The 25,647-nt window shown below is 43.5% G+C and overlaps 1 protein-coding gene across 2 annotated transcripts in view; it reads left to right on the top strand.

The window, feature by feature from the left end:
• The window catches only part of LOC137564234 (WAG22 antigen-like), a 51,465-nt gene that overhangs the window by 11,610 nt on the left and 14,208 nt on the right, over nt 1–25,647 (top strand). Inside the window, exons 4-9 of one of the 2 annotated variants that reach the window (XM_068277839.1) lie at nt 1,904–1,951; nt 6,810–6,860; nt 14,018–14,095; nt 18,653–18,700; nt 19,645–19,692; nt 22,102–22,134. In XM_068277839.1, the coding sequence (XP_068133940.1) occupies nt 1,904–1,951; nt 6,810–6,860; nt 14,018–14,095; nt 18,653–18,700; nt 19,645–19,692; nt 22,102–22,134 (306 nt within the window). The remainder of the gene's footprint in view (nt 1–1,903; nt 1,952–6,809; nt 6,861–14,017; nt 14,096–18,652; nt 18,701–19,644; nt 19,693–22,101; nt 22,135–25,647) is intronic. The other variant, XM_068277840.1, reaches the window with a different exon arrangement.

Genomic DNA, 25,647 nt, shown 5'->3' with positions numbered 1-25,647 from the left:
TAGGTTGTATGACCGAGCACTAAACCGTGAAAGCTGCAGTGGTCTGAATGGAAAAAAAAGGTTTTGGTCCTTACGGGGGAAGAAAGACTGTGGTCCTCAAGTGGTTAAACTGACTTTTTTTTGAGTTTAAAAAAAAAAATTTCTTTGCATTTTTAAAATCGATTTGCTCAAAAACTACAAGGTCTTTTTGAAAAATTATTACTTTGACTAGTACCCACTATTCTCCTTAACATATGTAGCAGTTTTGATAGCAATAGTATGTATGGGACTTGCTATTCACCGCCAAAGTCATTGCCAAATATACTGCCTATTCACCGCCAAAGTCGGCGCGTAAATTCATGCATAATTACGAATGCTTATAGAAAGTCAATTAACCTTTTAAAGACCGCTCCATGCCAATTGGCGTGGTCGCAACGGCTGCCCCAGGACCGCTAAACGCCAATTGGCGTGAAGTCCTAGGCCGTGATTTTGCAGGCGATTGCGCATACAGATGCATGCGCATCTCCGCTTGAATGACGGAGCTCCGCTCTGTCATCAGTCCCGCTAGGAGACTGTTAGATGGCGAAACTTCTCGTCTATTTACTCTGTTCAGTGCTGAGATCTACGGCAGCGGTGTACTGGGGACAGTGTGACACGGCTGTCCCCCTGGCAGGCTCAGGAGAGATCAGCTGTCAGAGGCTGATGCCTCTGACAGCCGATCACGGTGATTGGCTGGTGGGGAGAGGGAGACAGGGACAAAGTCCTCCAGCACCCTAGGCGGAGACACCAAAGTGCGCCCCCCATCCCTCCCACCCCAGCTGCCACACACTGACTGCTATTAGAGTAAGAGGCTCCCCAAGGCCCTCAACCACCCCCCCTTCCCCCCAACAACTTAAAAAGGCACTTAAGCCAGAAAAAAATGGAGTTTTACTCACCTGGGGCTTCTACCAGCCCCCTGCAGCAGTCCTGTGCCCTTGCAGCCACTCACTAATCCTCTGGTCCCCCGCTGGCAGCTAGTTTTGTTTTTGCCGTCAGACCCGAAAGGACTGGCCACGCGTAGCTTTTTCCGCATTCCCGACTGTAATTAGCGCTATTGCGGGCCGCAATGCGTACAAAGATACGCGTTGCCGCATTACCAATGCATAGAAATGCGGCAACACATATTTTTGTACGCGTTGTGGCCCGCAATAGCGCTAATTACAGTAGGGAATGTGGAGAAAGCTACGCGTGGCCAGTCCTGTCGGGCCTGATGGCAAAACCGAAACTAGCTGACATCGGGGGACCAGAGGATTAGTGAGTGGCTGCGAAGGCACAGGATTGCTGCAGGGGGCTGGTAGAAGCCCCAGGTGAGTAAAACTCATTTTTTTTCTGGCTTAAGTGTCCCTTTAATCTCTAGTTATCTGGCTTGCAGTCACTGCCATGTATCCCCTTTCCTTATTTCTCTCTGCTTCAAACATGATAGGGGAATGATACACTGCGCCCTGAGGCTGGAGCATTTCTCGCCTCTGTCTTGCCCCCCCCCCCCCTGGAGGCCTGCCCTCCAAATAAAAAAAAAAAAAGCTATATTTATTTTTAAAAAATACAATCAAATATTTATAAAGAAAATAAATAAACACAGGATCAGTAATCACAGCCCACCAACAGAAAGCTCTGTTGGTGGGCAGAAAAGGGGGGGGGATCACTTGTGTGCTGAGTTGTACGGCCCTGCAGGGAGGCCTTAAAGCTGCAGTGGCCTAAATTGTGAAAAATGGCCTGGTCACTAGCAGGGTGTAAACCTCTGGTCTTTAAGTGGTTAAATTTACAATTTGTAATTATGTATAGGCATAAACGCAAAAATGTACGCATACATTTGCATAATCGTAATTAGCTGATTACGATCATCTGTCCATAACACTGACTTGTACAATATTCCCTCCTTTTTTAGACTTCGAGCAACATAGACGAATTAGTAAATTCTATAAGAGATCTTAAGGTAATTTTTTTTTCTTCTTATCTTTAAAATACAAAATATCCCTTGACCAGTGTTTTAGCTTAAAGATGATTATCTGTATAAAAACTAGAATGGGATCTATTTTTGTGGATGAATAATAATAATATTGGATTTATACAAACCTTTTAATTATGCACAACACATCAATGACTCCAGTAAGACTCCACTTTTATTTTACTTTAAAGAGGAACTCAGGATTGAGGCTGGTTTCACAGTGGGACGTTACAGGCGCACGTTAGAGCAGCCTGTAACGCAGCCCACCGCACAGTAATGAAAAATCAATGGGGCTGTTCACAGTGCCCACGTTGCGTTACATTGTAACGCTGCGTCACAAGGCAACGTACTGCATGCAGTACTTTAGACGCGGCTGAGCCACGTTAGACTGCTTGCACATGCTCAGTAACGTTGGGGAGGAGCGGAGAGCGGCCAGGCACATGGCTAATTAATATGCACTGCACGTTGTGACGTGCAGTGTTTACTTCCTGGAGCGGCCGCTCTGTGCGGCGATTGGCCGGCGGGACCACGTGATGCCGCATGCGCACAAGAGTGCGCATCACGGCATCACTGACGCCAGAGTGAGCTGCACAACGCGGCTCACTCTGACGTCCAGATCCAGCACCACCAGGCGTTCCGTTAGGGGGACGTTATGTGACCTTAACGCCCCCTCTAACGCAACGTCCTGGTGTAAAATTAGCCAAAAACGTCATTTCAATTAGTAGCTGATATTCCTTTTTCCATGAGAAATATTTACCTTTTCTCAAATAGGTCATCAGCGGGGCCTGTGTGGCAGATATTGTGGTGAAGCCCCTCCCACAGTGTGATGTCATGACCTGGGTCCTGGCAGTTTGCTGCCTGTGAACCTCATTGCATTGTGGGAAATAACAGCTGTTTCCAATTGCCAAGCAAGTAATATCTCCCTCAGTGCATAGAACTCTCAGTAACAGACATTCTGTACAGATCATCTGGCAGACCTAAATATGTCACCACCAGTGATACATTTCAGACTAGAAATCTGGGTGAGGAAAGATTTAACAATGATAAATGGATATTGTATTGTATACTGTTTAGCGGTAAAAGCAGGTGGCGTAAATCCTACGCCGCGTCAGGCTTAGGCAGCCACAAGTGTGGTGTAGGATTTGCTATGTGTGGTCCCCACTCCCAGGAGGTTAAACAAAATGAAATGCTCTGCTAGTGTTAGAAAAATAGTCGCATATTGTTTCCAGTACAGGAAGAGTTAAGAAACATCAGTTGTTATCTTTTGCAAGAGAGCTTCTCTGAGCTCTCCGACCCAACTTGGGTTGGCTACAGTGCTGTATTCTGAAGCACTTATACATCAAAGAAACAGTGACAGACAGCTTCATATAAGGTTTTACTACAGGGAAGTTCAAAGGGTCATTAGCTCTGCTCTCTTAAATAGTTTAAAATACAGAGTGTGGTTTGCAAATTGCAAATATAAGAGAATGATGCAATGTTATAAAAGAAAAGCTATACAAGTGAAAATAAAAATATTTTATATTCTTTGCTACTAATGTTCTATTAACCACTTTGTCCTCCTTGACGTAGTTATACTTCAAGGATGACATGCGCGCTCCCGCGGCCGTTCGCGCACATGTACGCGCGCTCCCGGCCATGGATTCGTTATCCCAGGAATCAATGAATAGGGCTATGGTGCCCGATCACTGATTCCTCTCCCCCGCAGAAAAAGCGACAGCTTCTCTCGGAAGCTTCGCTTTTTCTGACTCCTATGTCCCTCCAAGCGTACATTGTACGCTTAGTGTGACGTCATGTAAACAAACTCAAGGTTGCCATCTTGTGGCTAAAAAGTAAAACTACATCTAAAAGTAAAAAAACATTAAAATGCACATATATTTCCCCAAATAAAACACTATTTACATCCCACCCTCCCAAAAATACCCACATAAAATGTTTATGTAACGATTGTGGAATTCTTTCCGTGGTCAGCGCACAGGATGCGCGCTGACACTGCGGAAATCATCCACAAGCGTATAATCTGAGAGAACCCAGCAAAAGGTGCAATGCACCTGTAGAGGGGAATTCCTGCCGGCAGATGGAGCCGTGGAGTGCAGAGGAACAGGTCCTCTGCACAGCCACAGATGCCAGATAGGGTTTGTACGAGTAGAAGCAATGCAGGGCAAGATAGCCCTTAAAGAGAGAGCACACAGTGACAGGGTGTATGTGTGTCCACCAATCTAGTCGCCATCCAGCGACGATGAACCCACAACCGTTAAGATCAGGTGGGAAAGCAATCGCAAGAGATGGCTATTGCTAACAGCGACACAAGACTGAATAAGCACAGAGAAGGAATGTATTTATGTCCACCAATGTCGTCGCCAACCTGCGACGGTGAACACACAACAGTGGAAACCAAGTGAAAACGCAATCGCAAGAGATGCGATTGCCAATGAGAATGAGCACAGCAAACAACAATGAGAAGATAAGGAAAATAACAAACGCTAGCTAAATGCGAACACCGCACTCATTCGCAACAGCGAACGCGTTTACGGCACGGTCTCCGCACGATAAGCGCAACAGAGACAAGCACGCCACCCTCACTAACCAACGCGACACAAACACGAAACAGAGAACGTGAACGCTTGCTTAACGGTTACCCCACCGAGCCTACAGCAAGCGTTTGTATCAGACAAGACAGAGAGAAGGAGCAGCCAGCAGCAACCGCAGCTCTGGCCTACACTCCCAGACAGAGTTCAAAAGGAACCACCGCTGCTACCGCTAGAGCGAGTGCGATCCAGACAGACAAACGAACAGAAACAGGAATAGGTCAGATAAGATCCACCGCTCTTCCACCAGAGCTAGTGCGATCTAGGTTCAGGGACAGGACAGGAAGGATCCACTGCTCTTTCCGCCAGAGCGAGTGTGAACCAAGTAGGGAAACAGAGTTAGCAGGATCCACTGCTCTTTCCGCCAGAGCAAGTGTGATCCAGGTTCTGGAACAAACGATTCACCATTGCCAACCGCTGGCGACAGTGCAATCGCAAGGACAAACAGAAGACAGAACAGGCAATACAAATAATACAACCTGACTGTACTAGAGGGATGCCTAATGCAGTCCCCAGGAATACTCTAAGATAATCTTTAGCAAACAATAGCAAGGCTGACACTCCAGGATTGTTTCAACAGTAACAAACCATGATGACCAGCAAAGGATTGTGGGATCACATGGTATTTATGCTGCAAGTCTTCAAGGGAGGCGACTTGGCAATTTGCATAATCAGTATATGCAAATGCCTCAGCAGCAGAGCAGGTCTGAAGCTTGCAAAGCAAAGACAGGTCTATTATCCAGAGACCTGCATCCCACAGACTCAAGGAATGGTCAAACAGCTGTCTGCCTGTGCAGCCAGCTGAGCGGATCATTACAGTTTAATAAAAAAATACAAAAAACATTACAATAAAAAACAAACAAACACATAAATATTTACCTAAGGGTCTAAACTTTTTAAATATCTATGTAAAGATGAAATATTTCTATATATATTTTTTTATAAGCTTGTAAATAGTGAAAAAAAAACGGAAAAAATACTCTTTTATTTCCAAATAAAATAATGTCGCCATAAATTGTGATAGGGACATAATTGAAACGGTGAAATAACCGGGACAAATGGGCAAATACAATACGTGGGTTTTAATTATGGAGGCATGTATTATTTTAAAACTATAATGGCCGAAAACTGAGAAATAATGAATTTTTTCAGTTTTTTTCTTATTCTTTCTGTTAAAATGCATTTACAGTAAGGTAGCTTTTAGCAAAATGTACCACCCAAAGAAAGCCTAATTGGTCGCGGAAAAAACAAGATATAGACCAGTTCATTGTGATAAGTAGTGATAAAGTTATAGGCTAATGAATGGGAGTTGAACATTGCTCGGATGCATAAAGTGAAAACGACTGAGGGCTTAAGTGGTTAATTATCCGTACTACACATAAAACTCATTATATCATACGTTTTTTTTTCACTTCGGTGTCACTTTAAATGAATAATAGTGTAAAGCATAATTAGTGCTGAGCAGTGCTCTCATTTTGTCATTACTACTTAGGGTTGGTCAATGACATACAACTCGTTCCGATTTGATGCCGGATTATGCAAATTATGTGTGCAGCTTAAAAATGTACCAATCGAATCCTGCCACGGTGGAATGCGATTGGTCCATTTTCAAGATGTGTACGTATAATTTGCATAATCCTGCATCAACTCGTAACAATTTGCACCTCACTGACGATCCCTATTCCTAATTTGTTATATTTTTTATAAAGAATTCGCCCAAAAATAAACAAAAAAACAAAAGGAAAGGTTATACTGTAGCTCAGCAGTGCTGTCAAGAACAAAATATTGATTAACATTTTTTTAGTACACCAGAGTAATCAAGCAGCTCGGGGTGACCCAAAACCACAAGGAAAGTATATACTTCCCTTGTGGTTTTGAGTCACCCTGAGCTGCTTGGTTACTCTGTTGTATTGGTCCAAGCCCTATCCTATAGAACCATATCTATCCCTGCCGTGCACTGAGGAGAACCAAATGTCAGAAACAGGCTGCCTGCGTATGGGGTTGGTGTGGTTCTGTAAAATGTAAAGCTATAGGCTTGCTAGACACCAGCAGCTCTATATGCAAGCCTGGCTTCAGGGACATAAAGAGATAACTTGCATATTCTGTAGTGGTGCATTGTGGGTAACCACGGATGTTCACTTAAAGCTAAATTATCACAATTTCCTTCTGTTTTAAGAAGACAAACATCACTAAGCAATGTTTTAGTACATATCTCACAAACCCCTATCACAACACACTTTAAGAGTTCTGTTCTTTTACAGATGGTGACAGGATTACGTCTGGAAAGTCTTCTGGGGGGCGACACAACAGTTGTATGTATCCGATCCATTGATTATCTTGACTTTCTTTAACTACTGTACTTAAAGACCGCTCCACGCCAATTGGCAGCCCCAGGGATGACTAATGCCAATTGGCGTGCAGTCCTGGGGGTGTGTTTTGCAGTAGATAGCGCGTGTCGATGTGCACGCATCTCCACTTGAATGACGAAGCTCTGCTGTGAGACTAAATTTTTCTACCCAAAAGTTGGGAAATAAAGTCACTGCGTATTATAGTCCAAATGCAGGGCGTTCCTGACTTGTGAATGCCTGACAATACGAACCTCCAATCCGCCGCAGTGTCGGGGACTCCCTGTACTGTTCCCATGCAGAGGAGAATATGGGGACAAATGGAAGACACGGGGGACACAAAGGCGCATAGTGGAAGACACAAGGAGGATAGAGGGGGACACAAGAGGACACAGTGGGGACACAAGGGGGACACAAAGAGGCATAGAGGAGGACACAAAGGGGACACAAAGGGGCATAAAGGAGGACACAAAGGGGCATAGAGGAGGATACAAGGGGGACACAAAGGGGTATAGAGGAGGATACAAGGGGGACACAAAGGGGCATAGAGGAGGACACAAAGGGGCATAGAGGAGGATACAAGGGGGACACAAAGGGGCATAGAGGAGGACACAAAGGAGCATAGAGGAGGATGGGGGACACAAAGGGGCACAGAGGACACAAGGGGGACACAAGAGGTACAAGGGGGGATGAGGTACAAAGGAGGCATAATCCACAAGATGCCCCTTCACCATGGATGCACAAGGTTTAGTATATATATATTTTTCCCCCTGGTTTTGTCCTCTAAACCTAGGTGCGCCTTATGGTCAGGAGTGTCTCATAGTCTGAAAAATACGGTAATTGTGCAGTTGCTTTCATGGGACCAAAGAACAATATTATGGTTTCTTAGCTTATTTGCATAATTTTCATAATTACATTTATTTGAACATAATTTACATTCATTTGATCATCATTAGTGAGTCGGTATCGCTTGGGTTGAGCTTGGGCCAGTTCCTATTCATGGAATAAACTCCAGCAGATGTTTGGGATGCTGGTTTGATCAGATTTTTCTTTAAAGTGGACCTGAACTCTTGCACTAGACAGAAGGAAATCAGAGAGAAATGCACCCTGTATGTATTTAGCGAGTTTAGCCTAATTCCCTCTCATCTGTGACTAATCACAAGTTGTAATTTGATCTCCCAGCTGTGTCATCTGACTGCCACAGCAGAGCAGCTAATTTGTAAACACAGGATCTTAACCCAATGTCTGCTTCCATGAAAGCAGGAAGTAGACATTCTACAGATTTATTGCAGGATTTGTATCAGCAGAACAAAGAAATATTTTTCTTTAAAAGTTAGTATGTTGTTGCTTATCTTTTAAAGCAGAAAGGAAGTTCTGAGTTCAGGTCCGCTTTAACTGTGACTATTTGTCTCTATCAGCACCACTTTAAATAACACTGCAAGAGCCTCTATGTCTTTATGAATCACAATCCCCTTGGTGGTAATGGGAGGAGGACAGCGTTGAAGCATAAAGAGGCATTTTAAAAACAAGGAGCCCTATTCAATTACATTTATTCCTGAGTTTTCTCCCTGGAGATATTTCTATTTCTCAACAATAAAGCATCTTTTAAAGGACATCTGTAACTTAAAGTGGTCTGAAACTCAGCCTTTCCTTTTTACTCCTAACCTCCTTAGCGGTAATCCCGAGTCACGCTCGGGATAATAATCCACAACTCAGAGCGGTAATCCCGAGCCTGAGTGAGTTATATGATGGGCTGCTGCAGATCTCTCTGTCCTCACACATTTTTGACACGGCTGAAATTAATTGATGGGTCTGAATTGTGAAAGGTGTGGTCCTTCAGGTAGAACACATTCCTCTCTCTCTCGGTCCATCCTAAACACTGGCATGGATCTGGCCCTCCAGGCCTGGAGTTCAACACCTGTGCATTTAAGGAAACCAGAGCTGAGATAAGCTAAAAGTTTTATACATACCTTGGGCTTCCTCCAGCCCCATGCGCATGGATCGCTCCCACGTCGACGTACTCAGTCCTCTCCCTCTTCGGTACCGGGTCCCATAACTTCAGCCAGTCGCAGCCAGTCTGTGCAAAAGAAGTACGGCCTCTACGTATCTCCCCGAGAGACTCTTTTCTTTGCTACTAATGTTCTATTCAATATCCCAACTACACATACAATTTATATCACAAGTTATTTTTTCGATTCAGCGTCTTTTTTATTGAATAGGGGTCAGTGTGAGGACATTTTTCCACCAAAGTGTATCACAATTCTGCCCTATTTGCTCATAGGAGGCGCCAGGGTGTAACAAAAACCCCTATCTATATGAATAATGTAGATCCAGTAGTACCAGTAAACTGTAACATCGTATTTCTTACATTCCAATTATGCTAAATAATGTAACAGAAGACTTTATATATAGCAGAACCCTTACCCTATAAATTAGAGGATTATTTTAGACCTGGTGAAAAATGTGCAATGAGAAAATAACTATTAGACTCCCCAAAAATGGGTTTATTGGTTCCTTTTTTTAGAAAAATACTGCTGTCAGCTTACTCTAACCATCCTCTGCTTAGGAAATAACTGTTTATACATACTGCATATGAGGCCGCCACTTTGTTGGGCAACAGATATTATTATTATTATTATTTATTGTATTTATAAAGCGCCAACATATTACGCAGCGCTGGACAATAAATATATACAATGATACAAGGATGACATACATAGGGTTATACACATAGAACAAAGTTATACATACAAATTGTACAAAATACATGATCATGCAATATGGGCTGGTTAGGTAGGCCCAGTAATACAAGTACAGGCTGTCATAGGACAGGAGCACATGATCCTGTAGATTACACTAGGGAGTGGAGGACCCTGCCAGAGGCTTACAATCTAAAGGGAGGGGTGGAAACACTAGGGGGGGCTGTTAAATATTCCTTAGAGAGTTACTGTGTGGTAGGAGGTGGGTAGGCCATCATAAAGAGGTGGGTTTTGAGGGCTTGCTTGAATGTGTTGAAAGAGGGAGCAAGTCTGATGGGTGGTGGAAGGGCATTCCAGAGGGTGGGGGCAGCTCTTGAGAAATCCTGCAGGCGGGCATGGGAGTGTGAAATGCGCGGGGTGGTGAGGCGAAGGTCGTTGGAGGAACGGAGGGGGCGACCTGGTGTATACTTGTGAACAAGCTGCGAGATGTAGGTAGGGCATGTTTTGTGCACAGATTTATACGCCAGGCATAGAATCTTGAAACTTATCCTGAGACGGATAGGGAGCCAGTGCAGGGATTCACAAAGGGGAGATGTGGATGCAGAGCGGTGCGAAGAATGGATGAGTCTTGCAGCCGCGTTCATCACTGATTGAAGGGGGGCAGTGCGTTTCAGGGGGAGGCCAGAAAGGAGTGAGTTACAGTAATCAAGGCGGGAGATGATGAAGGCATGGATGAGCAGTTTGGTCGTGTCCGGGGTTAAGAATGGGCGGATCTTGGAGATATTACGTGGAAATTGCAGGCTCTTGTGATGTTTTGGATGTGTGGGATGAAGGAGAGGTCAGAGTCCAAGGTGACACCCAGGCAGCGGGCCTGGGAGGTAGGGAGAATGGTTGTGTTGTCGATTGTGAGGTGGAAACCTGGGATGGGTGCAGCAGCATGGGGTGGAAGGATCAGGAGCTCAGTTTTGTCTAGGTTAAGCTTTAGGAACCTAGCTGACATCCAGGAGGAAATTGCTGAGAGACACGAGGAGACCTTGTTTATGGTGGTGGCTGAGAGATCGGGGGTATGGAGGTAAATCTGAGTGTCATCTGCATAAAGGTGGTAATTGAAGCCCAGGGAGGAGATTAGCTTGCCAATTGAGGAAGTGTATATGGAGAAAAGAAGGGGGCCTAGAACAGAGCCCTGGGGGACCCCAACTGAAAGGGGGGCAGGAGTTGAGGAGGAGCCATTGAAGGAAGTGGTGAAGGAGCGATTGGATAGGTAGGAGGAGATCCAGGCCAAGGCAAGCCCATGGATGCCCATGGACTGTAGTGATTGGAGGAGGAGGGAGTGGTCAACAGTGTCAAATGCTGCAGAGAGGTCAAGGAGGAGCAGGATGGAATAACTGCCTTTGGCCTTGGCAAGGGTAAGGTCGTTGACCACCTTGGCGAGGGCTGTTTCAGTTGAGTGCGCAGGTCGGAATCCAGACTGTAGGGGGTCAAGTAGGGCATTGGTGTTGATGTATTGGGTAATGCGCTGGTGGACTAGGCGTTCGAGGAGTTTAGAAGCATAGGGAAGGAGGGAGATTGGGCGGTAGTTTGAGGGTAGGGATGGGTCGAGTGAGGGTTTTTTCAGCAGGGGAAGCACAGTGGCCTGTTTGAATGCTTTGGGGAAGATGCCTGTGGAAAGGGAGAGATTGAACAAGGAGGTGAGGACTGGGGCCAGGTCAGAGAAGTGGGGACGAAGAGTATTCGCGGGTACCGGATCACAGGGAGAGGATGTGGGGGGGGGGGGAAGCCACTAGCAGCAGGCTGACTTCATCAATGGTGGCAGGAGCAAAAGAGGCGAGGGGTGGATGAGACAAGGGAGCCGCTGGGAGGGAAGGCAAGGGGACAACCTGAGACGCATTGGTAAGGGAGGGATGGAGGGGGGAAATTTCATTGCGTATTGTTGCAATTTTAGTGGTGAAGTGGTTGGCAAGGTCATTGGCTGAGAGGGAGGAGCTGGGAGGGGGAGGAGTGGGGTTGAGGAGGGAATTGAATGTAGCAAAAAGCTGTCGAGGGTTGGAAGCTTGGGTTACAATCAGTGCTGCAAAGTACCTTTGTTTAGCCTCGGAGAGGGCAGTGTGGAAGAGTAACAGTTTGGCCTTGTAATCTAGGAAGTCAGCATTGAGATGTGATTTCCTCCATTTCCGTTCGGCTGCTCGAGTTTCTTTCCTGAGGTTACGTGTGTGGGTGTTGTGCCAGGGTTGGGGGTTGGGGGGCTTGATAGGGCGGAAGATTGAGGGGGCAGCTTGATCTAAAGCAGATGAGAGGGCAAGGTTATATTGTGCAGCCACTTCATTGGGGCATGTTAGGGTGGGTAGGTGGGAGGAGAGGGAGAGAAGGGGACTTGCTAGGACATTTGGGCTGAGATTACGTAGGTCTCTCTGCCATCGACCAGGCTGAGGGGTGGGGAGAGAAGTTGTTGGTGGGGAGATAGTGAAGGTGAGGAGGTGATGGTCAGAGATACGGAAAGGTGCGATGTCCAGGTTGCTGAGGGAGGTGGACTTTGAGAATATGAGGTCAAGAGTATGACCAGCGCGGTGGGTGGTGGAATTTGTGTGCTGAGAGAGACCAAGGGATTTGGTGAGGGAGAGTAGCTGCTTGGCAGCAGTGGAGATAGGCTCATCGATAGGTAAGTTGAAATCCCCGAGTATGATGGTGGGGAGGTCAGATGACAGGATGTGGGGGAGCCAGGAGGCCAGGTTGTCCAGGAAGAGTGAAGTTGGAGCAGATGGGGGGTGATATAGGACCGCAATAATGGCTGGGAGAGGTTGGTACAGGCGGATTACATGGGCCTCGAAGGATGAGAAGTGCAGGGAAGGGGGCGGTGATAGGACCCGGAAGGTGCATGGTGCGGAGAGAAGCAGACCCACTCCTCCTCCAGACCTGTTGTCAGGTCTGGGGGTGTGACTGAGATGCAGTCCCCCATAGGAGAGAGCAGCGGCTGCGGTACAGTCAGAGGGGGTGAGCCATGTCTCTGTGAGGGCGAGGAAGGTGAGGGATTTAGAGAGGAAGAGCTCATGGATGGATGTGAGCTTGTTGCGGACAGATCTGGCATTCCATAGACCACAAAACAGAGGGAGAGAGTGCCTGGGGGTTGTATGGATGGGAATGAGATTATTATGGTGTGGTCTGCGGATGCAAGAGGAGTGTGGAGGGGCTGGAAGGGGGTTGGCTGGGAGTTTGGGGACCAGTGAGGGTCTAGGAATGGGTGGGTTGAGGATGGAGGGAGAAAGCACTGGGACCAGCTGGAGAAGCAGGTGGAGGAATAGCATGTGGTAGTGGTGGAGGGGTGGCAAAGGATTGGTAGGAATATGGTGGGTGAAGTGTGGGTGAGCCAGAGAAAGGACTGGGGGGAAGGGGTGCATTACGTTGTGTGGAGAGGAGGCTGGCAGTGGTTTGGACAGAGGTAGATGTGTAGAGAACGGTGGAAAATGCATGGAGTAGGAGAGAGGAAGCAATGTGTGTGAGGTTTGGATAGTGATCAGGAATGCAGGTGAGGCTAAAAGATTGAGGAAGTTACTTTGGTGTAATGCTGATTTCTGCTGAATTGCTGTTGAATTCTGGTAAATTCTGGTTAATTTCCACCCTTTGAAACGACCCTTAGAAGACGACCCGAAGTCGGCCGGCCCGGCTACCAGACCTCCTGATATACACACAGCATCAGAGCAAATGAGTAATCAGGATGGTCTGGCAGACGATTTGCAATTAAGCAGGGGGGAGGGCCACTATAGTCTCCTGCAAATCAAACAAGCTTGTAGGTGTTACAACTTTGTTTGAAATTACAGATAGGCCAGCAGTGTGAAACAAAAGCCAGAATTTCAATAGCAAGTAGTAAATTACAATGTAAATATGTTACTTAGGCGCTACTAATATGAAAAGCAGAGCAGGACAGCAGAAATGAGCCACATGTAATATATTAGAGATGAAACATACACAGCAGATGGATGCAGCAGGAATCGGTTTCAAATTGAGTGCAGGTCAGATTAGAGATGAAACATACACAGCAGATGGATGCAGCAGGAATCGGTTTCAAATTGATAGCAACTTAGCAAGTCCCATCGGTCAAGCTAAAAAGCAAGGTTTGTTGGGACCATTCAAAATACAGCTGGTGTCTCTACATGGGTGAACTATATCCATTTCCCGATGTGAAGAGGTTGAAGCAGTCGTAGATTGTTCCACTGATCATCCTGGAATCTTCTTCATGTCATACAGGTTTCTGCTCTACACCCTTTAGTACAAACGTTCCTTTTCTATCTCAGATTCTGGAGACAGATACTGCACATGCATAAAGTAGCCATCCTTGGCACTGATTATGATGTAGGAGTTCAAGCGTAATACCACCAGTCATGTACCTGTGCTGCTATAATAAATGTGCCCTTTCTGCTCTTTTTATTACAGAATGACCTAGCTGCTGATAAGGATAGAACTCTGCAATATATGCTTAGGGCCATTACTGATGTGCTGGCTGATGTGCTGGTAAAGAAACTTTGAAATACAATAATAAATCATTATATACAGTATATATGCATAATATATATACAGGATCTTCTCAAAAAATTAGCATATTGTGATAAAGTTCATTATTTTCTGTAATGTACTGATAAACATTAGACTTTCATATATTTTAGATTCAAATACACACAACTGAAGTAGTTCAAGCCTTTTATTGTTTTAATATTGATGATTTTGGCATACAGCTCATGAAAACCCAAAATTCCTATCTCAAAAAATTAGCATATTTCATCGACCAATAAAAGAAAAGTGTTTTTAAAACAAAAAAAGTCAACCTTCAAATAATTATGTTCAGTTATGCACTCAATACTTGGTCGGGAATCCTTTTGCAGAAATGACTGCTTCAATGCGGCGTGGCATGGAGGCAATCAGCCTGTGGCACTGCTCAGGTGTTATGGAGGCCCAGGATGCTTCGATAGCGGCCTTAAGCTCATCCAGAGTGTTGGGTCTTGCGTCTCTCAACTTTCTCTTCACAATATCCCACAGATTCTCTATGGGGTTCAGGTCAGGAGAGTTGGCAGGCCAATTGAGCACAGTAATACCATGGTCAGTAAACCATTTACCAGTGGTTTTGGCATTGTGAGCAGGTGCCAGGTCGTGCTGAAAAATGAAATCTTCATCTCCATGAAGATTTTCAGCAGATGGAAGCATAAAGTGCTCCAAAATCTCCTGATAGCTAGCTGCATTGACCCTGCCCTTGATAAAACACAGTGGACCAACACCAGCAGCTGACATGGCACCTCAGACCATCACTGACTGTGGGTACTTGACACTGGACTTCAGGCATTTTGGCAATTCCCTCTCCCCAGTCTTCCTCCAGACTCTGGCACCTTGATTTCCGAATGACATGTAAAGGTTGCTTTCATCCGAAAAAAGTACTTTGGACCACTGAGCAACAGTCCAGTGCTGCTTCTCTGTAGCCCAGGTCAGGTGCTTCTGCCGCTGTTTCTGGTTCAAAAGTGAGTTCATGCTTCCATCTGCTGAAAAGCTTTATGGAGATGAAGATTTCATTTTTCAGCACGACCTGGCACCTGCTCACAGTGCCAAACCCACTGGTAAATGGTTTACTGACCATGGTATTACTGTGCTCAATTGGCCTGCCAACTCTCCTGACCTGAACCTCATAGAGAATCTGTGGGATATTGTAAAGAGAAAGTTGAGAGACGCCAGACCCAACAATCTGTATGAGCTTAAGGCCGCTATCGAAGCATCCTGGGCCTCCATAACATCTGAGCAGTGCCACAGGCTGATTGCCTCCATGCCACGCTGCATTGAAGCAGTCATTTCTGCAAAAGCATTCCTGACCAAGTATTGAGTGCACAACTGAACATAATTATTTGATGGTTGACTTTTTTTGTTTTAAAAACACTTTTCTTTTATTGGTCGGATGAAATATGCTAATTTTTTGAGATAGGAATTTGGGGTTTTCATGAGCTGTATGCTAAAACCATCAATATTAAAACAATAAAAGGCTTGAACTACTTCAGTTGTGTGTATTTGAATCTAAAATATATGAAAGTCTAATGTTTATCAGTAGATTACAGAAAATAATGAACTTTATCACAATATGCTAATTTTTTGAGAAGATCCTGTATATATATATATATACAGGATCTTCTAAAAAAATTAGCATATTGTGATAAAGTTCATTATTTTCTGTAATGTACTGATAAACATTAGACTTTCACATATTTTTAGATTCCAATACACACAACTGAAGTAGTTCAAGCCTTTTATTGTTTTAATATTGATGATTTTGGCATACAGCTCATGAAAACCCAAATTTGCTATCTCAAAAAATTAGCATATTTCATCCGACCAATAAAAGAAAAGTGTTTTTAAAACAAAAAAAGTCAACCTTCAAATAATTATGTTCAGTTATGCACTCAATACTTGGTCGGGAATCCTTTTGCAGAAATTACTGCTTCAATGCGGTGTGGCATGGAGGCCCAGGATGCTCCGATAGCGGCCTTAAGCTCATCCAGAGTGTTGGGTCTTGCGTCTCTCAACTTTCTCTTCACAATATCCCACAGATTCTCTATGAGGCTCAGGTCAGGAGAGTTGGCAGGCCAATTGAGCACAGTAATACCATGGTCAGTAAATCATTTACCAGTGGTTTTGGCACTGTGAGCAGGTGCCAGGTCGTGCTGAAAAATGAAATCTTCATCTCCATAAAGCTGATTGCCTCCATGCCACGCCGCATTGAAGCAGTCATTTCTGCAAAAGGATTCCCGACCAAGTATTGAGTGCATAACTGAACATAATTATTTGAAGGTTGACTTTTTTTGTTTTAAAAACACTTTTCTTTTATTGGTCGGATGAAATATGCTAATTTTTTGAGATAGGAATTTGGGGTTTTCATGAGCTGTATGCCAAAATCATCGATATTAAAACAATAAAAGGCTTGAACTACTTCAGTTGTGTGTATTTGAATCTAAAATGTATGAAAGTCTAATGTTTATCAGTACATTACAGAAAATAATGAATCTTAACACAATATGCTAATTTTTTGAGAAGATGTACATATATATCGCTAATATTATCAATGCGACAGTTTGAATGTTTGGATGTTTGTTACTCTGGAGTTCCTCTTTGTGTAAAAGGACCTTCGTTTATGTGGTTGTCAACTTGTCAAGAGTAGTGGAGTTAGGAATTCGGACCTAAAAAATTAGAGTGGCATCCATAAAACCTATAAAAGATTCCAACTCTTACAGTCTATCAATTTTTTGTTCTATCTGTGATCGGAGAGATTCCCCATCACTTCTGATAAAGTAATATGTAAAAGATGGACATATAGTAGAATATAGTAAAATATTCAAGATACCCAATTTTTACATGAATTATCCTGGTTTCAGCATCAGAAACACACCTTATATCTATGTATTGTTGTATATTAGTATGTAGCTCCGCCCTGCCAGTGTTGCTTAGACTAGGCTGTTTATCTATGTGGAATTCTTCTCTCAGGGCATTATTTATTCTGGCTTCAGAACACACAGTAAACAAACATTCTGCAGTGATGCACCTGCCAGCAGTAAAGATGGCACCTCCTGAGATACATTTTATAATGCAAATCAGGGTGATGAAATATTTGGCAGACTCTGACTGAATAAATTACAAAATAAATATTGTAAAAAATAAGTAATTTTACTCATTACATTCTATTCAGTAAAGTTCCTCTTAAAAGGGAAGAGTGGGATGCGTTCTGTTCTATCCTTCACTAACTCTTGCCACTGCTCAAGTGCTATATTGCTATAATACCACAAAGGACCACTATTGCAGAAAAAAGAAAAAATCTAAAAATTTAAATACACATACAAATAAGAAATATGTTTTTTCCAGAGTAAAATGGCATACATTACTCCTCCTCCTCTTTTGCTGTCTCTTGAAAATAAAAAAATATACCTTTTATGACTAGCAGCACCAGGTAAGAATTATGTTTTAACTAGAGGTTAGGTCTCTTCCGTGGGGGCACTTCATTGCTGTGGAAGAGTCTAGTAGGGAATCATTTGTTCACATATTATTTATGCTGCAGCTAACACCCTCCTTTGCTGTTCCTGTTTTGAATGCAAGCTGTGTAATTTGCCTGTTTTTCGAGCTCTGCACAACTATGCAGGTAGTGTATTCGGGTGCAGCCTCTGTCTGGAAGCGCTGCCAATCTCTCCTACTGTACAAAACAAACCTAAGTATACTTATAGCAAGCTGCATCCATGTGCTTCAGTTTGCATTCATATTTTTAGATTAGGGATTAGTGCATCATTTGCATATGATTTGTATTTAAGGTGTGAATTTTCGCCCGGGGGGGGGGGGGGGGGGGGAATCTGCACACCTCCGGTGGTTTCATTTCATTTGCAGCCTTGGAGCGCTGTCAATTGTTTTGCTGTCACTTTTCTCCTATGTTGATGTCTCTTACAGTAGTTGGTAGAAGTGTGACAAAAAGTCATGTTTTTGACAAGTCCATCTCCTAATGGGGGATTCTGAATATTTAATTTATTCTTTACAAAAGCACTCCCTGGAAAAGAACTATACAAAGATGCAGACCACCCCCCTTCTTGTTTTCACACACTGCCGTTCGCTAAGTGCTTTTGAAAATAAAGAAAACCCTGAGAATCTCCCAAGAGGAGATGAGCTAGTGCAAAACCTGTCAGTTCTGTCAGATTTTTACTACCTACTGTAAGTGACAGCAACATAGGAGAAAAATTATTTGTAGCACATTTTACTCTGGCAGAAATGTACTTTTGATTTATGTGTTCTCATGTGTTTTAAACTGTACATATTTTTGTGATAGTGGTCCTTAAACAGTTTTGCCCCAGCAGCAATACAAGATGAACAGCGTATTACTCTAAGAGAGACAGGTCTTCCAATACTGTATATTACATTTAGAAGTACCTCTCTGTACACATACAGACATTAGAGGGAGATGGTATTTTAAAATAGAAATGTAAATATGTGTGTGTATGTGTGTGTTTTGGTGTTTAGAATGTTTAATTAACAATTATGAACTTCTTTTCATACATATTGCAGGCTTCTTTTGACCTTGGATTGTTAACTACACCTTCCGGTAGACCAGTGGTAAGACACATATGCCAATTGTAGATTTGAATCACATTTGTAGCAAGTTGAAGAAATTAAAGGACAACTATCAAAGTTAGCTAAAATTCTAAATGCCACATATATTTCCAGTAATTACTAGCAAATAGCAATACAAGCGATTTTTTTTCATCTTTTCATTTGTGCCACAAAAAAAAAAAAAAAAAAAGGACAGAATAGAGTCCTCACTGTGGGGATTACTATGGAGGACTGTGTCCAGCACATCCAGCATACAGAGACAGTCCTCACCAGCAGTAATGCTTTGAGTAAAATGAGTTCAGAATGATAGAAAGCAGACATATACCTACACATAGTTTGTAAATAACATCATCTGCAGCTGTGTGCCTGATCCTATCTCTGTCTCTCTCTGTGCCTTAGCAGTGTAAATAGTTTACAGCCAGGGAGAAGTGTAACCTAGCTACATAGTACAGATCTGCCTCCCCCCAATGCCAATACAAAATTGTTACAAACAGCTGGTAAACACTGCATTTTTTTCATACTGGCTGTGGTGAGAGACGTCTGAAAAGATTTTTAGTGTTGCTGGCTAACATTTTTTCAGGAATATGGGGTTTACAGAAAAACTATTCCTTTGATAGTTGTTCTTTAAACTGAAGCTATGTACACACCTTTAATCTCTGTTCCCCGGTAGGGATCGGGGCTTGATCCTTCGAATGACAGTTTGTGGCAGAGTTCTATATAAACAGTTTTGCCCCAGCAGCAATACAAGATGAACAGCGTATTACTCTAAGAGAGACAGGTCTTCCAATACTGTATATTACATTTAGAAGTACCTCTCTGTACACATACAGACATTAGAGGGAGATGGTATTTTAAAATAGAAATGTAAATATGTGTGTGTATGTGTGTGTTTTGGTGTTTAGAATGTTTAATTAACAATTATGAACTTCTTTTCATACATATTGCAGGCTTCTTTTGACCTTGGATTGTTAAATACACCTTCCGGTAGACCAGTGGTAAGACACATATGCCAATTGTAGATTTGAATCACATTTGTAGCAAGTTGAAGAAATTAAAGGACAACTATCAAAGTTAGCTAAAATTCTAAATGCCACATATATTTCCAGTAATTACTAGCAAATAGCAATACAAGCGATTTTTTTTCATCTTTTCATTTGTGCCACAAAAAAAAAAAAAAAAAAAAAGGACAGAATAGAGTCCTCACTGTGGGGATTACTATGGAGGACTGTGTCCAGCACATCCAGCATACAGAGACAGTCCTCACCAGCAGTAATGCTTTGAGTAAAATGAGTTCAGAATGATAGAAAGCAGACATATACCTACACATAGTTTGTAAATAACATCATCTGCAGCTGTGTGCCTGATCCTATCTCTGTCTCTCTCTGTGCCTTAGCAGTGTAAATAGTTTACAGCCAGGGAGAAGTGTAACCTAGCTACATAGTACAGATCTGCCTCCCCCCAATGCCAATACAAAATTGTTACAAACAGCTGGTAAACACTGCATTTTTTTCATACTGGCTGTGGTGAGAGACGTCTGAAAAGCTTTTTAGTGTTGCTGGCTAACATTTTTTCAGGAATATGGGGTTTACAGAAAAACTATTCCTTTGATAGTTGTTCTTTAAACTGAAGCTATGTACACACCTTTAATCTCTGTTCCCCGGTAGGGATCGGGGCTTGATCCTTCGAATGACAGTTTGTGGCAGAGTTCTATACAAACTTGTCTCTAGCCTGCAGGCAGAACCTCTGTACACACACACATGCTTAATTCTTGCCCGAGGTGGTCTTTATGATCTGGTGTCTGTATGCAGCTTTAGTGTAAAGGTATTTATCAATGATATCATCCTGACTGTACAAATGTATGTAGTAGAAATGTAAACTGACTGAATATGCTTTGAATGTATACTTCAGGTATTCCCTCATATTACATAAAGGTTGTAAGATTGTACAGTCAGGATTGTATCATTAATGGGCATCATATGGCTGCATACTCTACAGAGCAACAAACTTGCTTGCAGTACTGGTTTCCCTATATGGAGCTCTTGTGGGGAATTGAAGGGCACATCAAATGACACCGTTTTAAGGGTAACTAAAGTGAAATAAAAGTTGCCAGTTTAATTTACCTGGGGCTTCTTCCAGCCTCCTGTAGTCCTTCTGGCCCCTCACCATAATTTTTGCTCTGCTCTGTTCAACAGCAGTGCCTTTCTGAAAGCTGGCCACCTGAGCCAGTGGCAGGCTACTGCGCATGCACACCTCCTCGATTGGACCCCCATTGTCAGGAGTGTACGGCACATGCACAGATGCAATTTTTACAGCTGCACAAGTGGAGAACGCTCCCGTCCTTGGGAATGCCAACAAGAGTTGCACAGCTCGGGCCTGCTCATGCAGCTTTTGGAGGGCCACAGCTGCTGATTGAAGCAGAGAGGAAAATCTGTGCGGGACCACGAGAACTACAGGGGGCTGGAGGAAGCCCAAAGTAAGTAAAACCGGCCATCATTATTTAACTTTGTTTCCTTTAAGCCTGGTACACACATGTAATTTTGATTGGCCAATGGCTGACCACTTTTACCACCTCCATATACCATGAGAGCCAACAGATTCTGAATACTATGAACAGATTGTTCAGGCAAGTGCTTATACTACATGGAAGTGGTAAAATTGTCCACTCAAGATTGGATGTGTGTACCAGGCTTTATGATTCCATCGATTCCCGATACATTTTTAATTAAATATATTGGAATTTATCACTATCCTATTACAGTTCAGCCAGAGAAGCAGCAACCAACTTAGCATATTGGGCGGTAATTGACCCGTGTATCATAGGCCCGGATTTACATCACAGGAGCCTGTAGGCACCGATATCCTGGCACCCTAGACTTCGCCCTCCATGTATCTACAAACACCAGTGTGCTGGCTGACCCAGCTGTTGTTTCTCCCTTACTTCCCTTGCATGTCATAGTTAGGTACAGGTGCCCCTTAGAATTAGGCAGCCAGAGCTATCCTCAGTATTAAGTAGCTAGAGGTGCCCCCAAGCATTAGGTAGCTAGAGGTGCCCCCAACTGAAGGGAGATCTGAACTGTGGAATGCCAGACTCGGGTGAGTAACCTCTCATTCATGCTCTGCTCAGGACTCTGCATAGGAAAGGAGGTAGGGAGTCACTTGGGGAGGGGAGTAAGCTGCCTTTCCATCAACAGGCGCCTGTAGGCACGTGCCTATAGTGCCTTATGGTAAATCCGGCCTTGCGTGTATGCTGAACCTAACTCAAAGTAACAACCAAAAAACAATAGGAATTTATCTTTTACTGATTTGTTCTGAATATCCTGACATCAGATATGTTATGGTACTTTGTACATTATCAAGACAACCCGATTCATCTAAAATGTTCAACTCTTGTTTCCTTTATACAGCGACCACTCGTCGAAAAAGTATCCAAATATCTTGTGAGTATAATATGTGGAAAATGTTGTCATTTTGTTTAGCACTGGTGCATTAAAATGAGTATTTATAAAAAATCAAGATATATATATATATATATCTCTTACTAATATTATAAGTGCAACAGTTTGGATGTTTGTTACTCAATTAGGCAACAATGGCTGAACGGATTTGAATGAAACTTGGCACACACATAGTACATTACCTGGAATAGCATATAGGATGCTTTTTACCCCCATAACCAAAAAGTAGACAGAGACAAATACAAATTTCACTGGGAAAATGTAAACTGCAGTCATTCTTACACTGTTAATGGTAGGCAGGGATGCTCAAATCCGACCAGGGAGACATCCGGATAGTTTCTAACCGGATATCTCCCAATAAAGCTGTGCGGGCGGGGGGGGGGGGGGGTGTCAATCTTACCAGAATGACGTCTTCTTTCGTCCGTACGCGTTGCTTCCCACGATGCGCTCCAAGCGCCGCATGCGCCGGTCCCGGAGGAGAGTGGCGGGGGGGGGTCAATCTTACCAGAATGACGTCTTCTTTCGTCCGTACGCGTTGCCACCCAAGATGGAGGAAGTGTTTGTAGTTACGAGACCGGGGCATGCGGCGCTTGGAGCGCATCGTGGGAGGCAACGCGTACGGACGAAAGAAGATGTCATTCTGGTAAGATTGACCCCCCCCCCCGCACAGCTTTATTGGGAGATATCCAGATAGCAACTATCCGGATGTCTCCCGGGTCGGATTTGAGCATCCCTCATGGTAGGGTTCTCAAACTTTGACCAGCTGGTTACTGGGTGACTGGGATTAGTATTCAGAAAAGTGGGTGAAACCTACAAAAGCCAATCAAAATTCACCTTTTTATTTTCAAGGGGAATATTTAATTGCAGCCATTCTTGCACTGTTAGTGGCACAAGCCTCAAACCTGGTACAGTTGGTCGTTGGGTGACTGGGGTTCAAATTCAGAAAAGGAGGTGGAGCCGCAGCCAGTCAGATTTGTTTCATTCCAACACCAGCCAAATACATCAAAACAACAATGAGGACAAGGCACTCCACGAGCTTCAAACTTGCGTTTGTTTATTCAGAGCTTAGACACATACATGTTACGGGTCACCTGACCCTCACTTGAGGATGAGTCAGGTGACCCATAACATGTATGTGTCTAAGCTCTGAATAAACAAATGCAAGTTTGAAGCTCGTGGAGTGCCTTGCCCTCATTGTTGTTGGGATTTACTGTGGCTGGAGTGGTGAACCTACTGGACGAGTGCACCGGCAAGCTACCCCATCCAGGTTAGCAACACTGAAGGAGCACCTAGGTGAATATTGGAGTGACCAGCCAAAACCATGCCTGGCCAACGCCGGGCCATCAGCTAGTTTATACAATATATGTATATATACAATATATAATAATATATATATACCGTATATACTCGCAAGCAAGCCGAATTTTTGACCCCCCAAAAGTGGGCCAAAAGTTGGGGGGTCGGCTTGCTTGCGAGTGATGTGGTCCGTGGTCCGTGGTTACTAGCTATACTGGGCACTTTACTAGCTATACTGAGGCACTAGCTACCCATACTGGGCACTATACTAGCTATATTGGGACACACTGGGGGGATCACGCGGCCAGCATTTCCTACCCCCGACTTATACGAGGGTCAATCATTTTTTCCTGTTTTTTTTTTTCAGGTAAAAGTTGGGGGGTCGGCTTATATGCGGGTCGGCTTGCTTGCGAGTATATACGGTATATAAATGCCAAGGGATAAGCAGGACAAACCAAATTTTATGCAATTCTATGCAAAGCATGCACGCAGCACTGGAAGTCCCCAGACTCCATCAGAAATATACAAATACAGAGGGGCTGCAGCACACTCTGTATTTGTATATATATATATATATATATATATATATATATATATATATATATATATATATATATATATATATATATATATATGTTTGCTCCTATTCTATAAATCAGTTTTGAAAATAAAAATTATATTGGTTGGTGTGTGCAAAACCTTAGGACCGGTCTCACATCTATAACTGGTGTTTTCAATGTGCCTCTATTGTATGATCGCACCGCAACCCTAAAAAAAATCTCGTAGATCCTTGCGGTAATGCATATTAATGTAATTCATAGTGTAAAATTCGTGGAGTGGAGGAGCACTCAGTAGAAGGAGAAATTCCTGCATTCCTGCAAGTCAAAGGTCTCAGCACCAATGAGGCCCATACAGCATGCATACAAAAAAGGCTGGCACCACAGAATAAAAATAAGCTCTTTATTGAAATGCCATTAAAATGGCATAATAGTCAAAAAAATAGGCTTTGGCGGCAAAGCCTATTTTTTTGACTATTATGTCATTTTAATGGCATTTCAATAAAGAGCTTATTTTTATTCTGTGGTGCCAGCCTTTTTTGTATGCATGCTGTAATTCATGTTGTAAAATATACCTAGGGCTTGATTCACTAAACCGTGCTAATTCATAGCACGGCCGCGCTAGCTTTTTTGAGCGTGTTTTCGCACACAATCACAAATTTTTGCACACAATGGCAAACTTTTCACTTGAAAGTTCAGTTTGCACGCAAAAACGCTAGCGCGGCCGTGCTATGAGTTAGCACGGTTTAGTGAATCAAGCCCCATGAGTGAGGCTCTCTACCTCTCACTTCTTGTGGCGGAAATACGTATTGCAAGCAAGTGTATTGACAAATTTTGCTTCAGTGCATGCGCACTGCAACGCTAAAAAGTAAAAATATTTGCGGTACCATTGACTTACATGACTTCTGGCTAACGAACGTCACCGCAGATGCTGGCCCATAACGCGCTGTTGCCCTAGCGGTAATTCGCCTACTTCCACCGCATTACATCATATCAGGTATGAAATGTTCCATAGACTTTCATTGCTGTAGCGTTACCCTGCGTTAAAAATGGGTAATGCAACGCAATGAAAATGTGCTAGTGTGAAAGGGTCCTAAAGAGTAAAAGCATTGTACAACATTCTGCAACTCTACCCCCCTGTCCCCAGCTTTATCCACAAATTTCCATATCTACGAGGTACATACTACTTGTACAGCAAAATGAATAATGCCTATTTTTTACCCCGCCCACTTCCCTTCCCTTTTAGAGGACAGGTGTCTCATGCCCAGATGTCAGATCAGTGACATTTAGAAACTTAAGGTCAGTGCACACCAAAAAGCGATAGCGTAATCGCAAACGCTCAGCGCTTTTGAAGTGATTTTTCAGAGCGATTCTAGGCATGTGCCTAGCGATTTTCTAATTATGCCAAGTGATTTTTGGAGCGTTTTGGTGTAGCATTATTTAATTTTTTGTTACAGTAGAGCTGGAACTGAACAGCTTCTGTAACAACAAACACTTGGAAAATCACTCTGATCCAGCGCTTTTCAGAGCGATTTTCCACTTTCCTATACTTAACATTAAGGCTCAGAAATCAGCAGAAATGCTGCACGACCCGCGTTTGCGTTTGGGAAAAAACACATCGCTCCGGTGTTATCCATCCCAT

This window comes from Hyperolius riggenbachi, chromosome 3 (genome assembly GCF_040937935.1).
Source record: "Hyperolius riggenbachi isolate aHypRig1 chromosome 3, aHypRig1.pri, whole genome shotgun sequence".
Taxonomy (NCBI): Eukaryota; Metazoa; Chordata; class Amphibia; order Anura; family Hyperoliidae; genus Hyperolius; species Hyperolius riggenbachi.
Note: the sequence above shows the minus strand (reverse complement) of the source record. Positions and strands in the feature narration are given on the sequence as shown.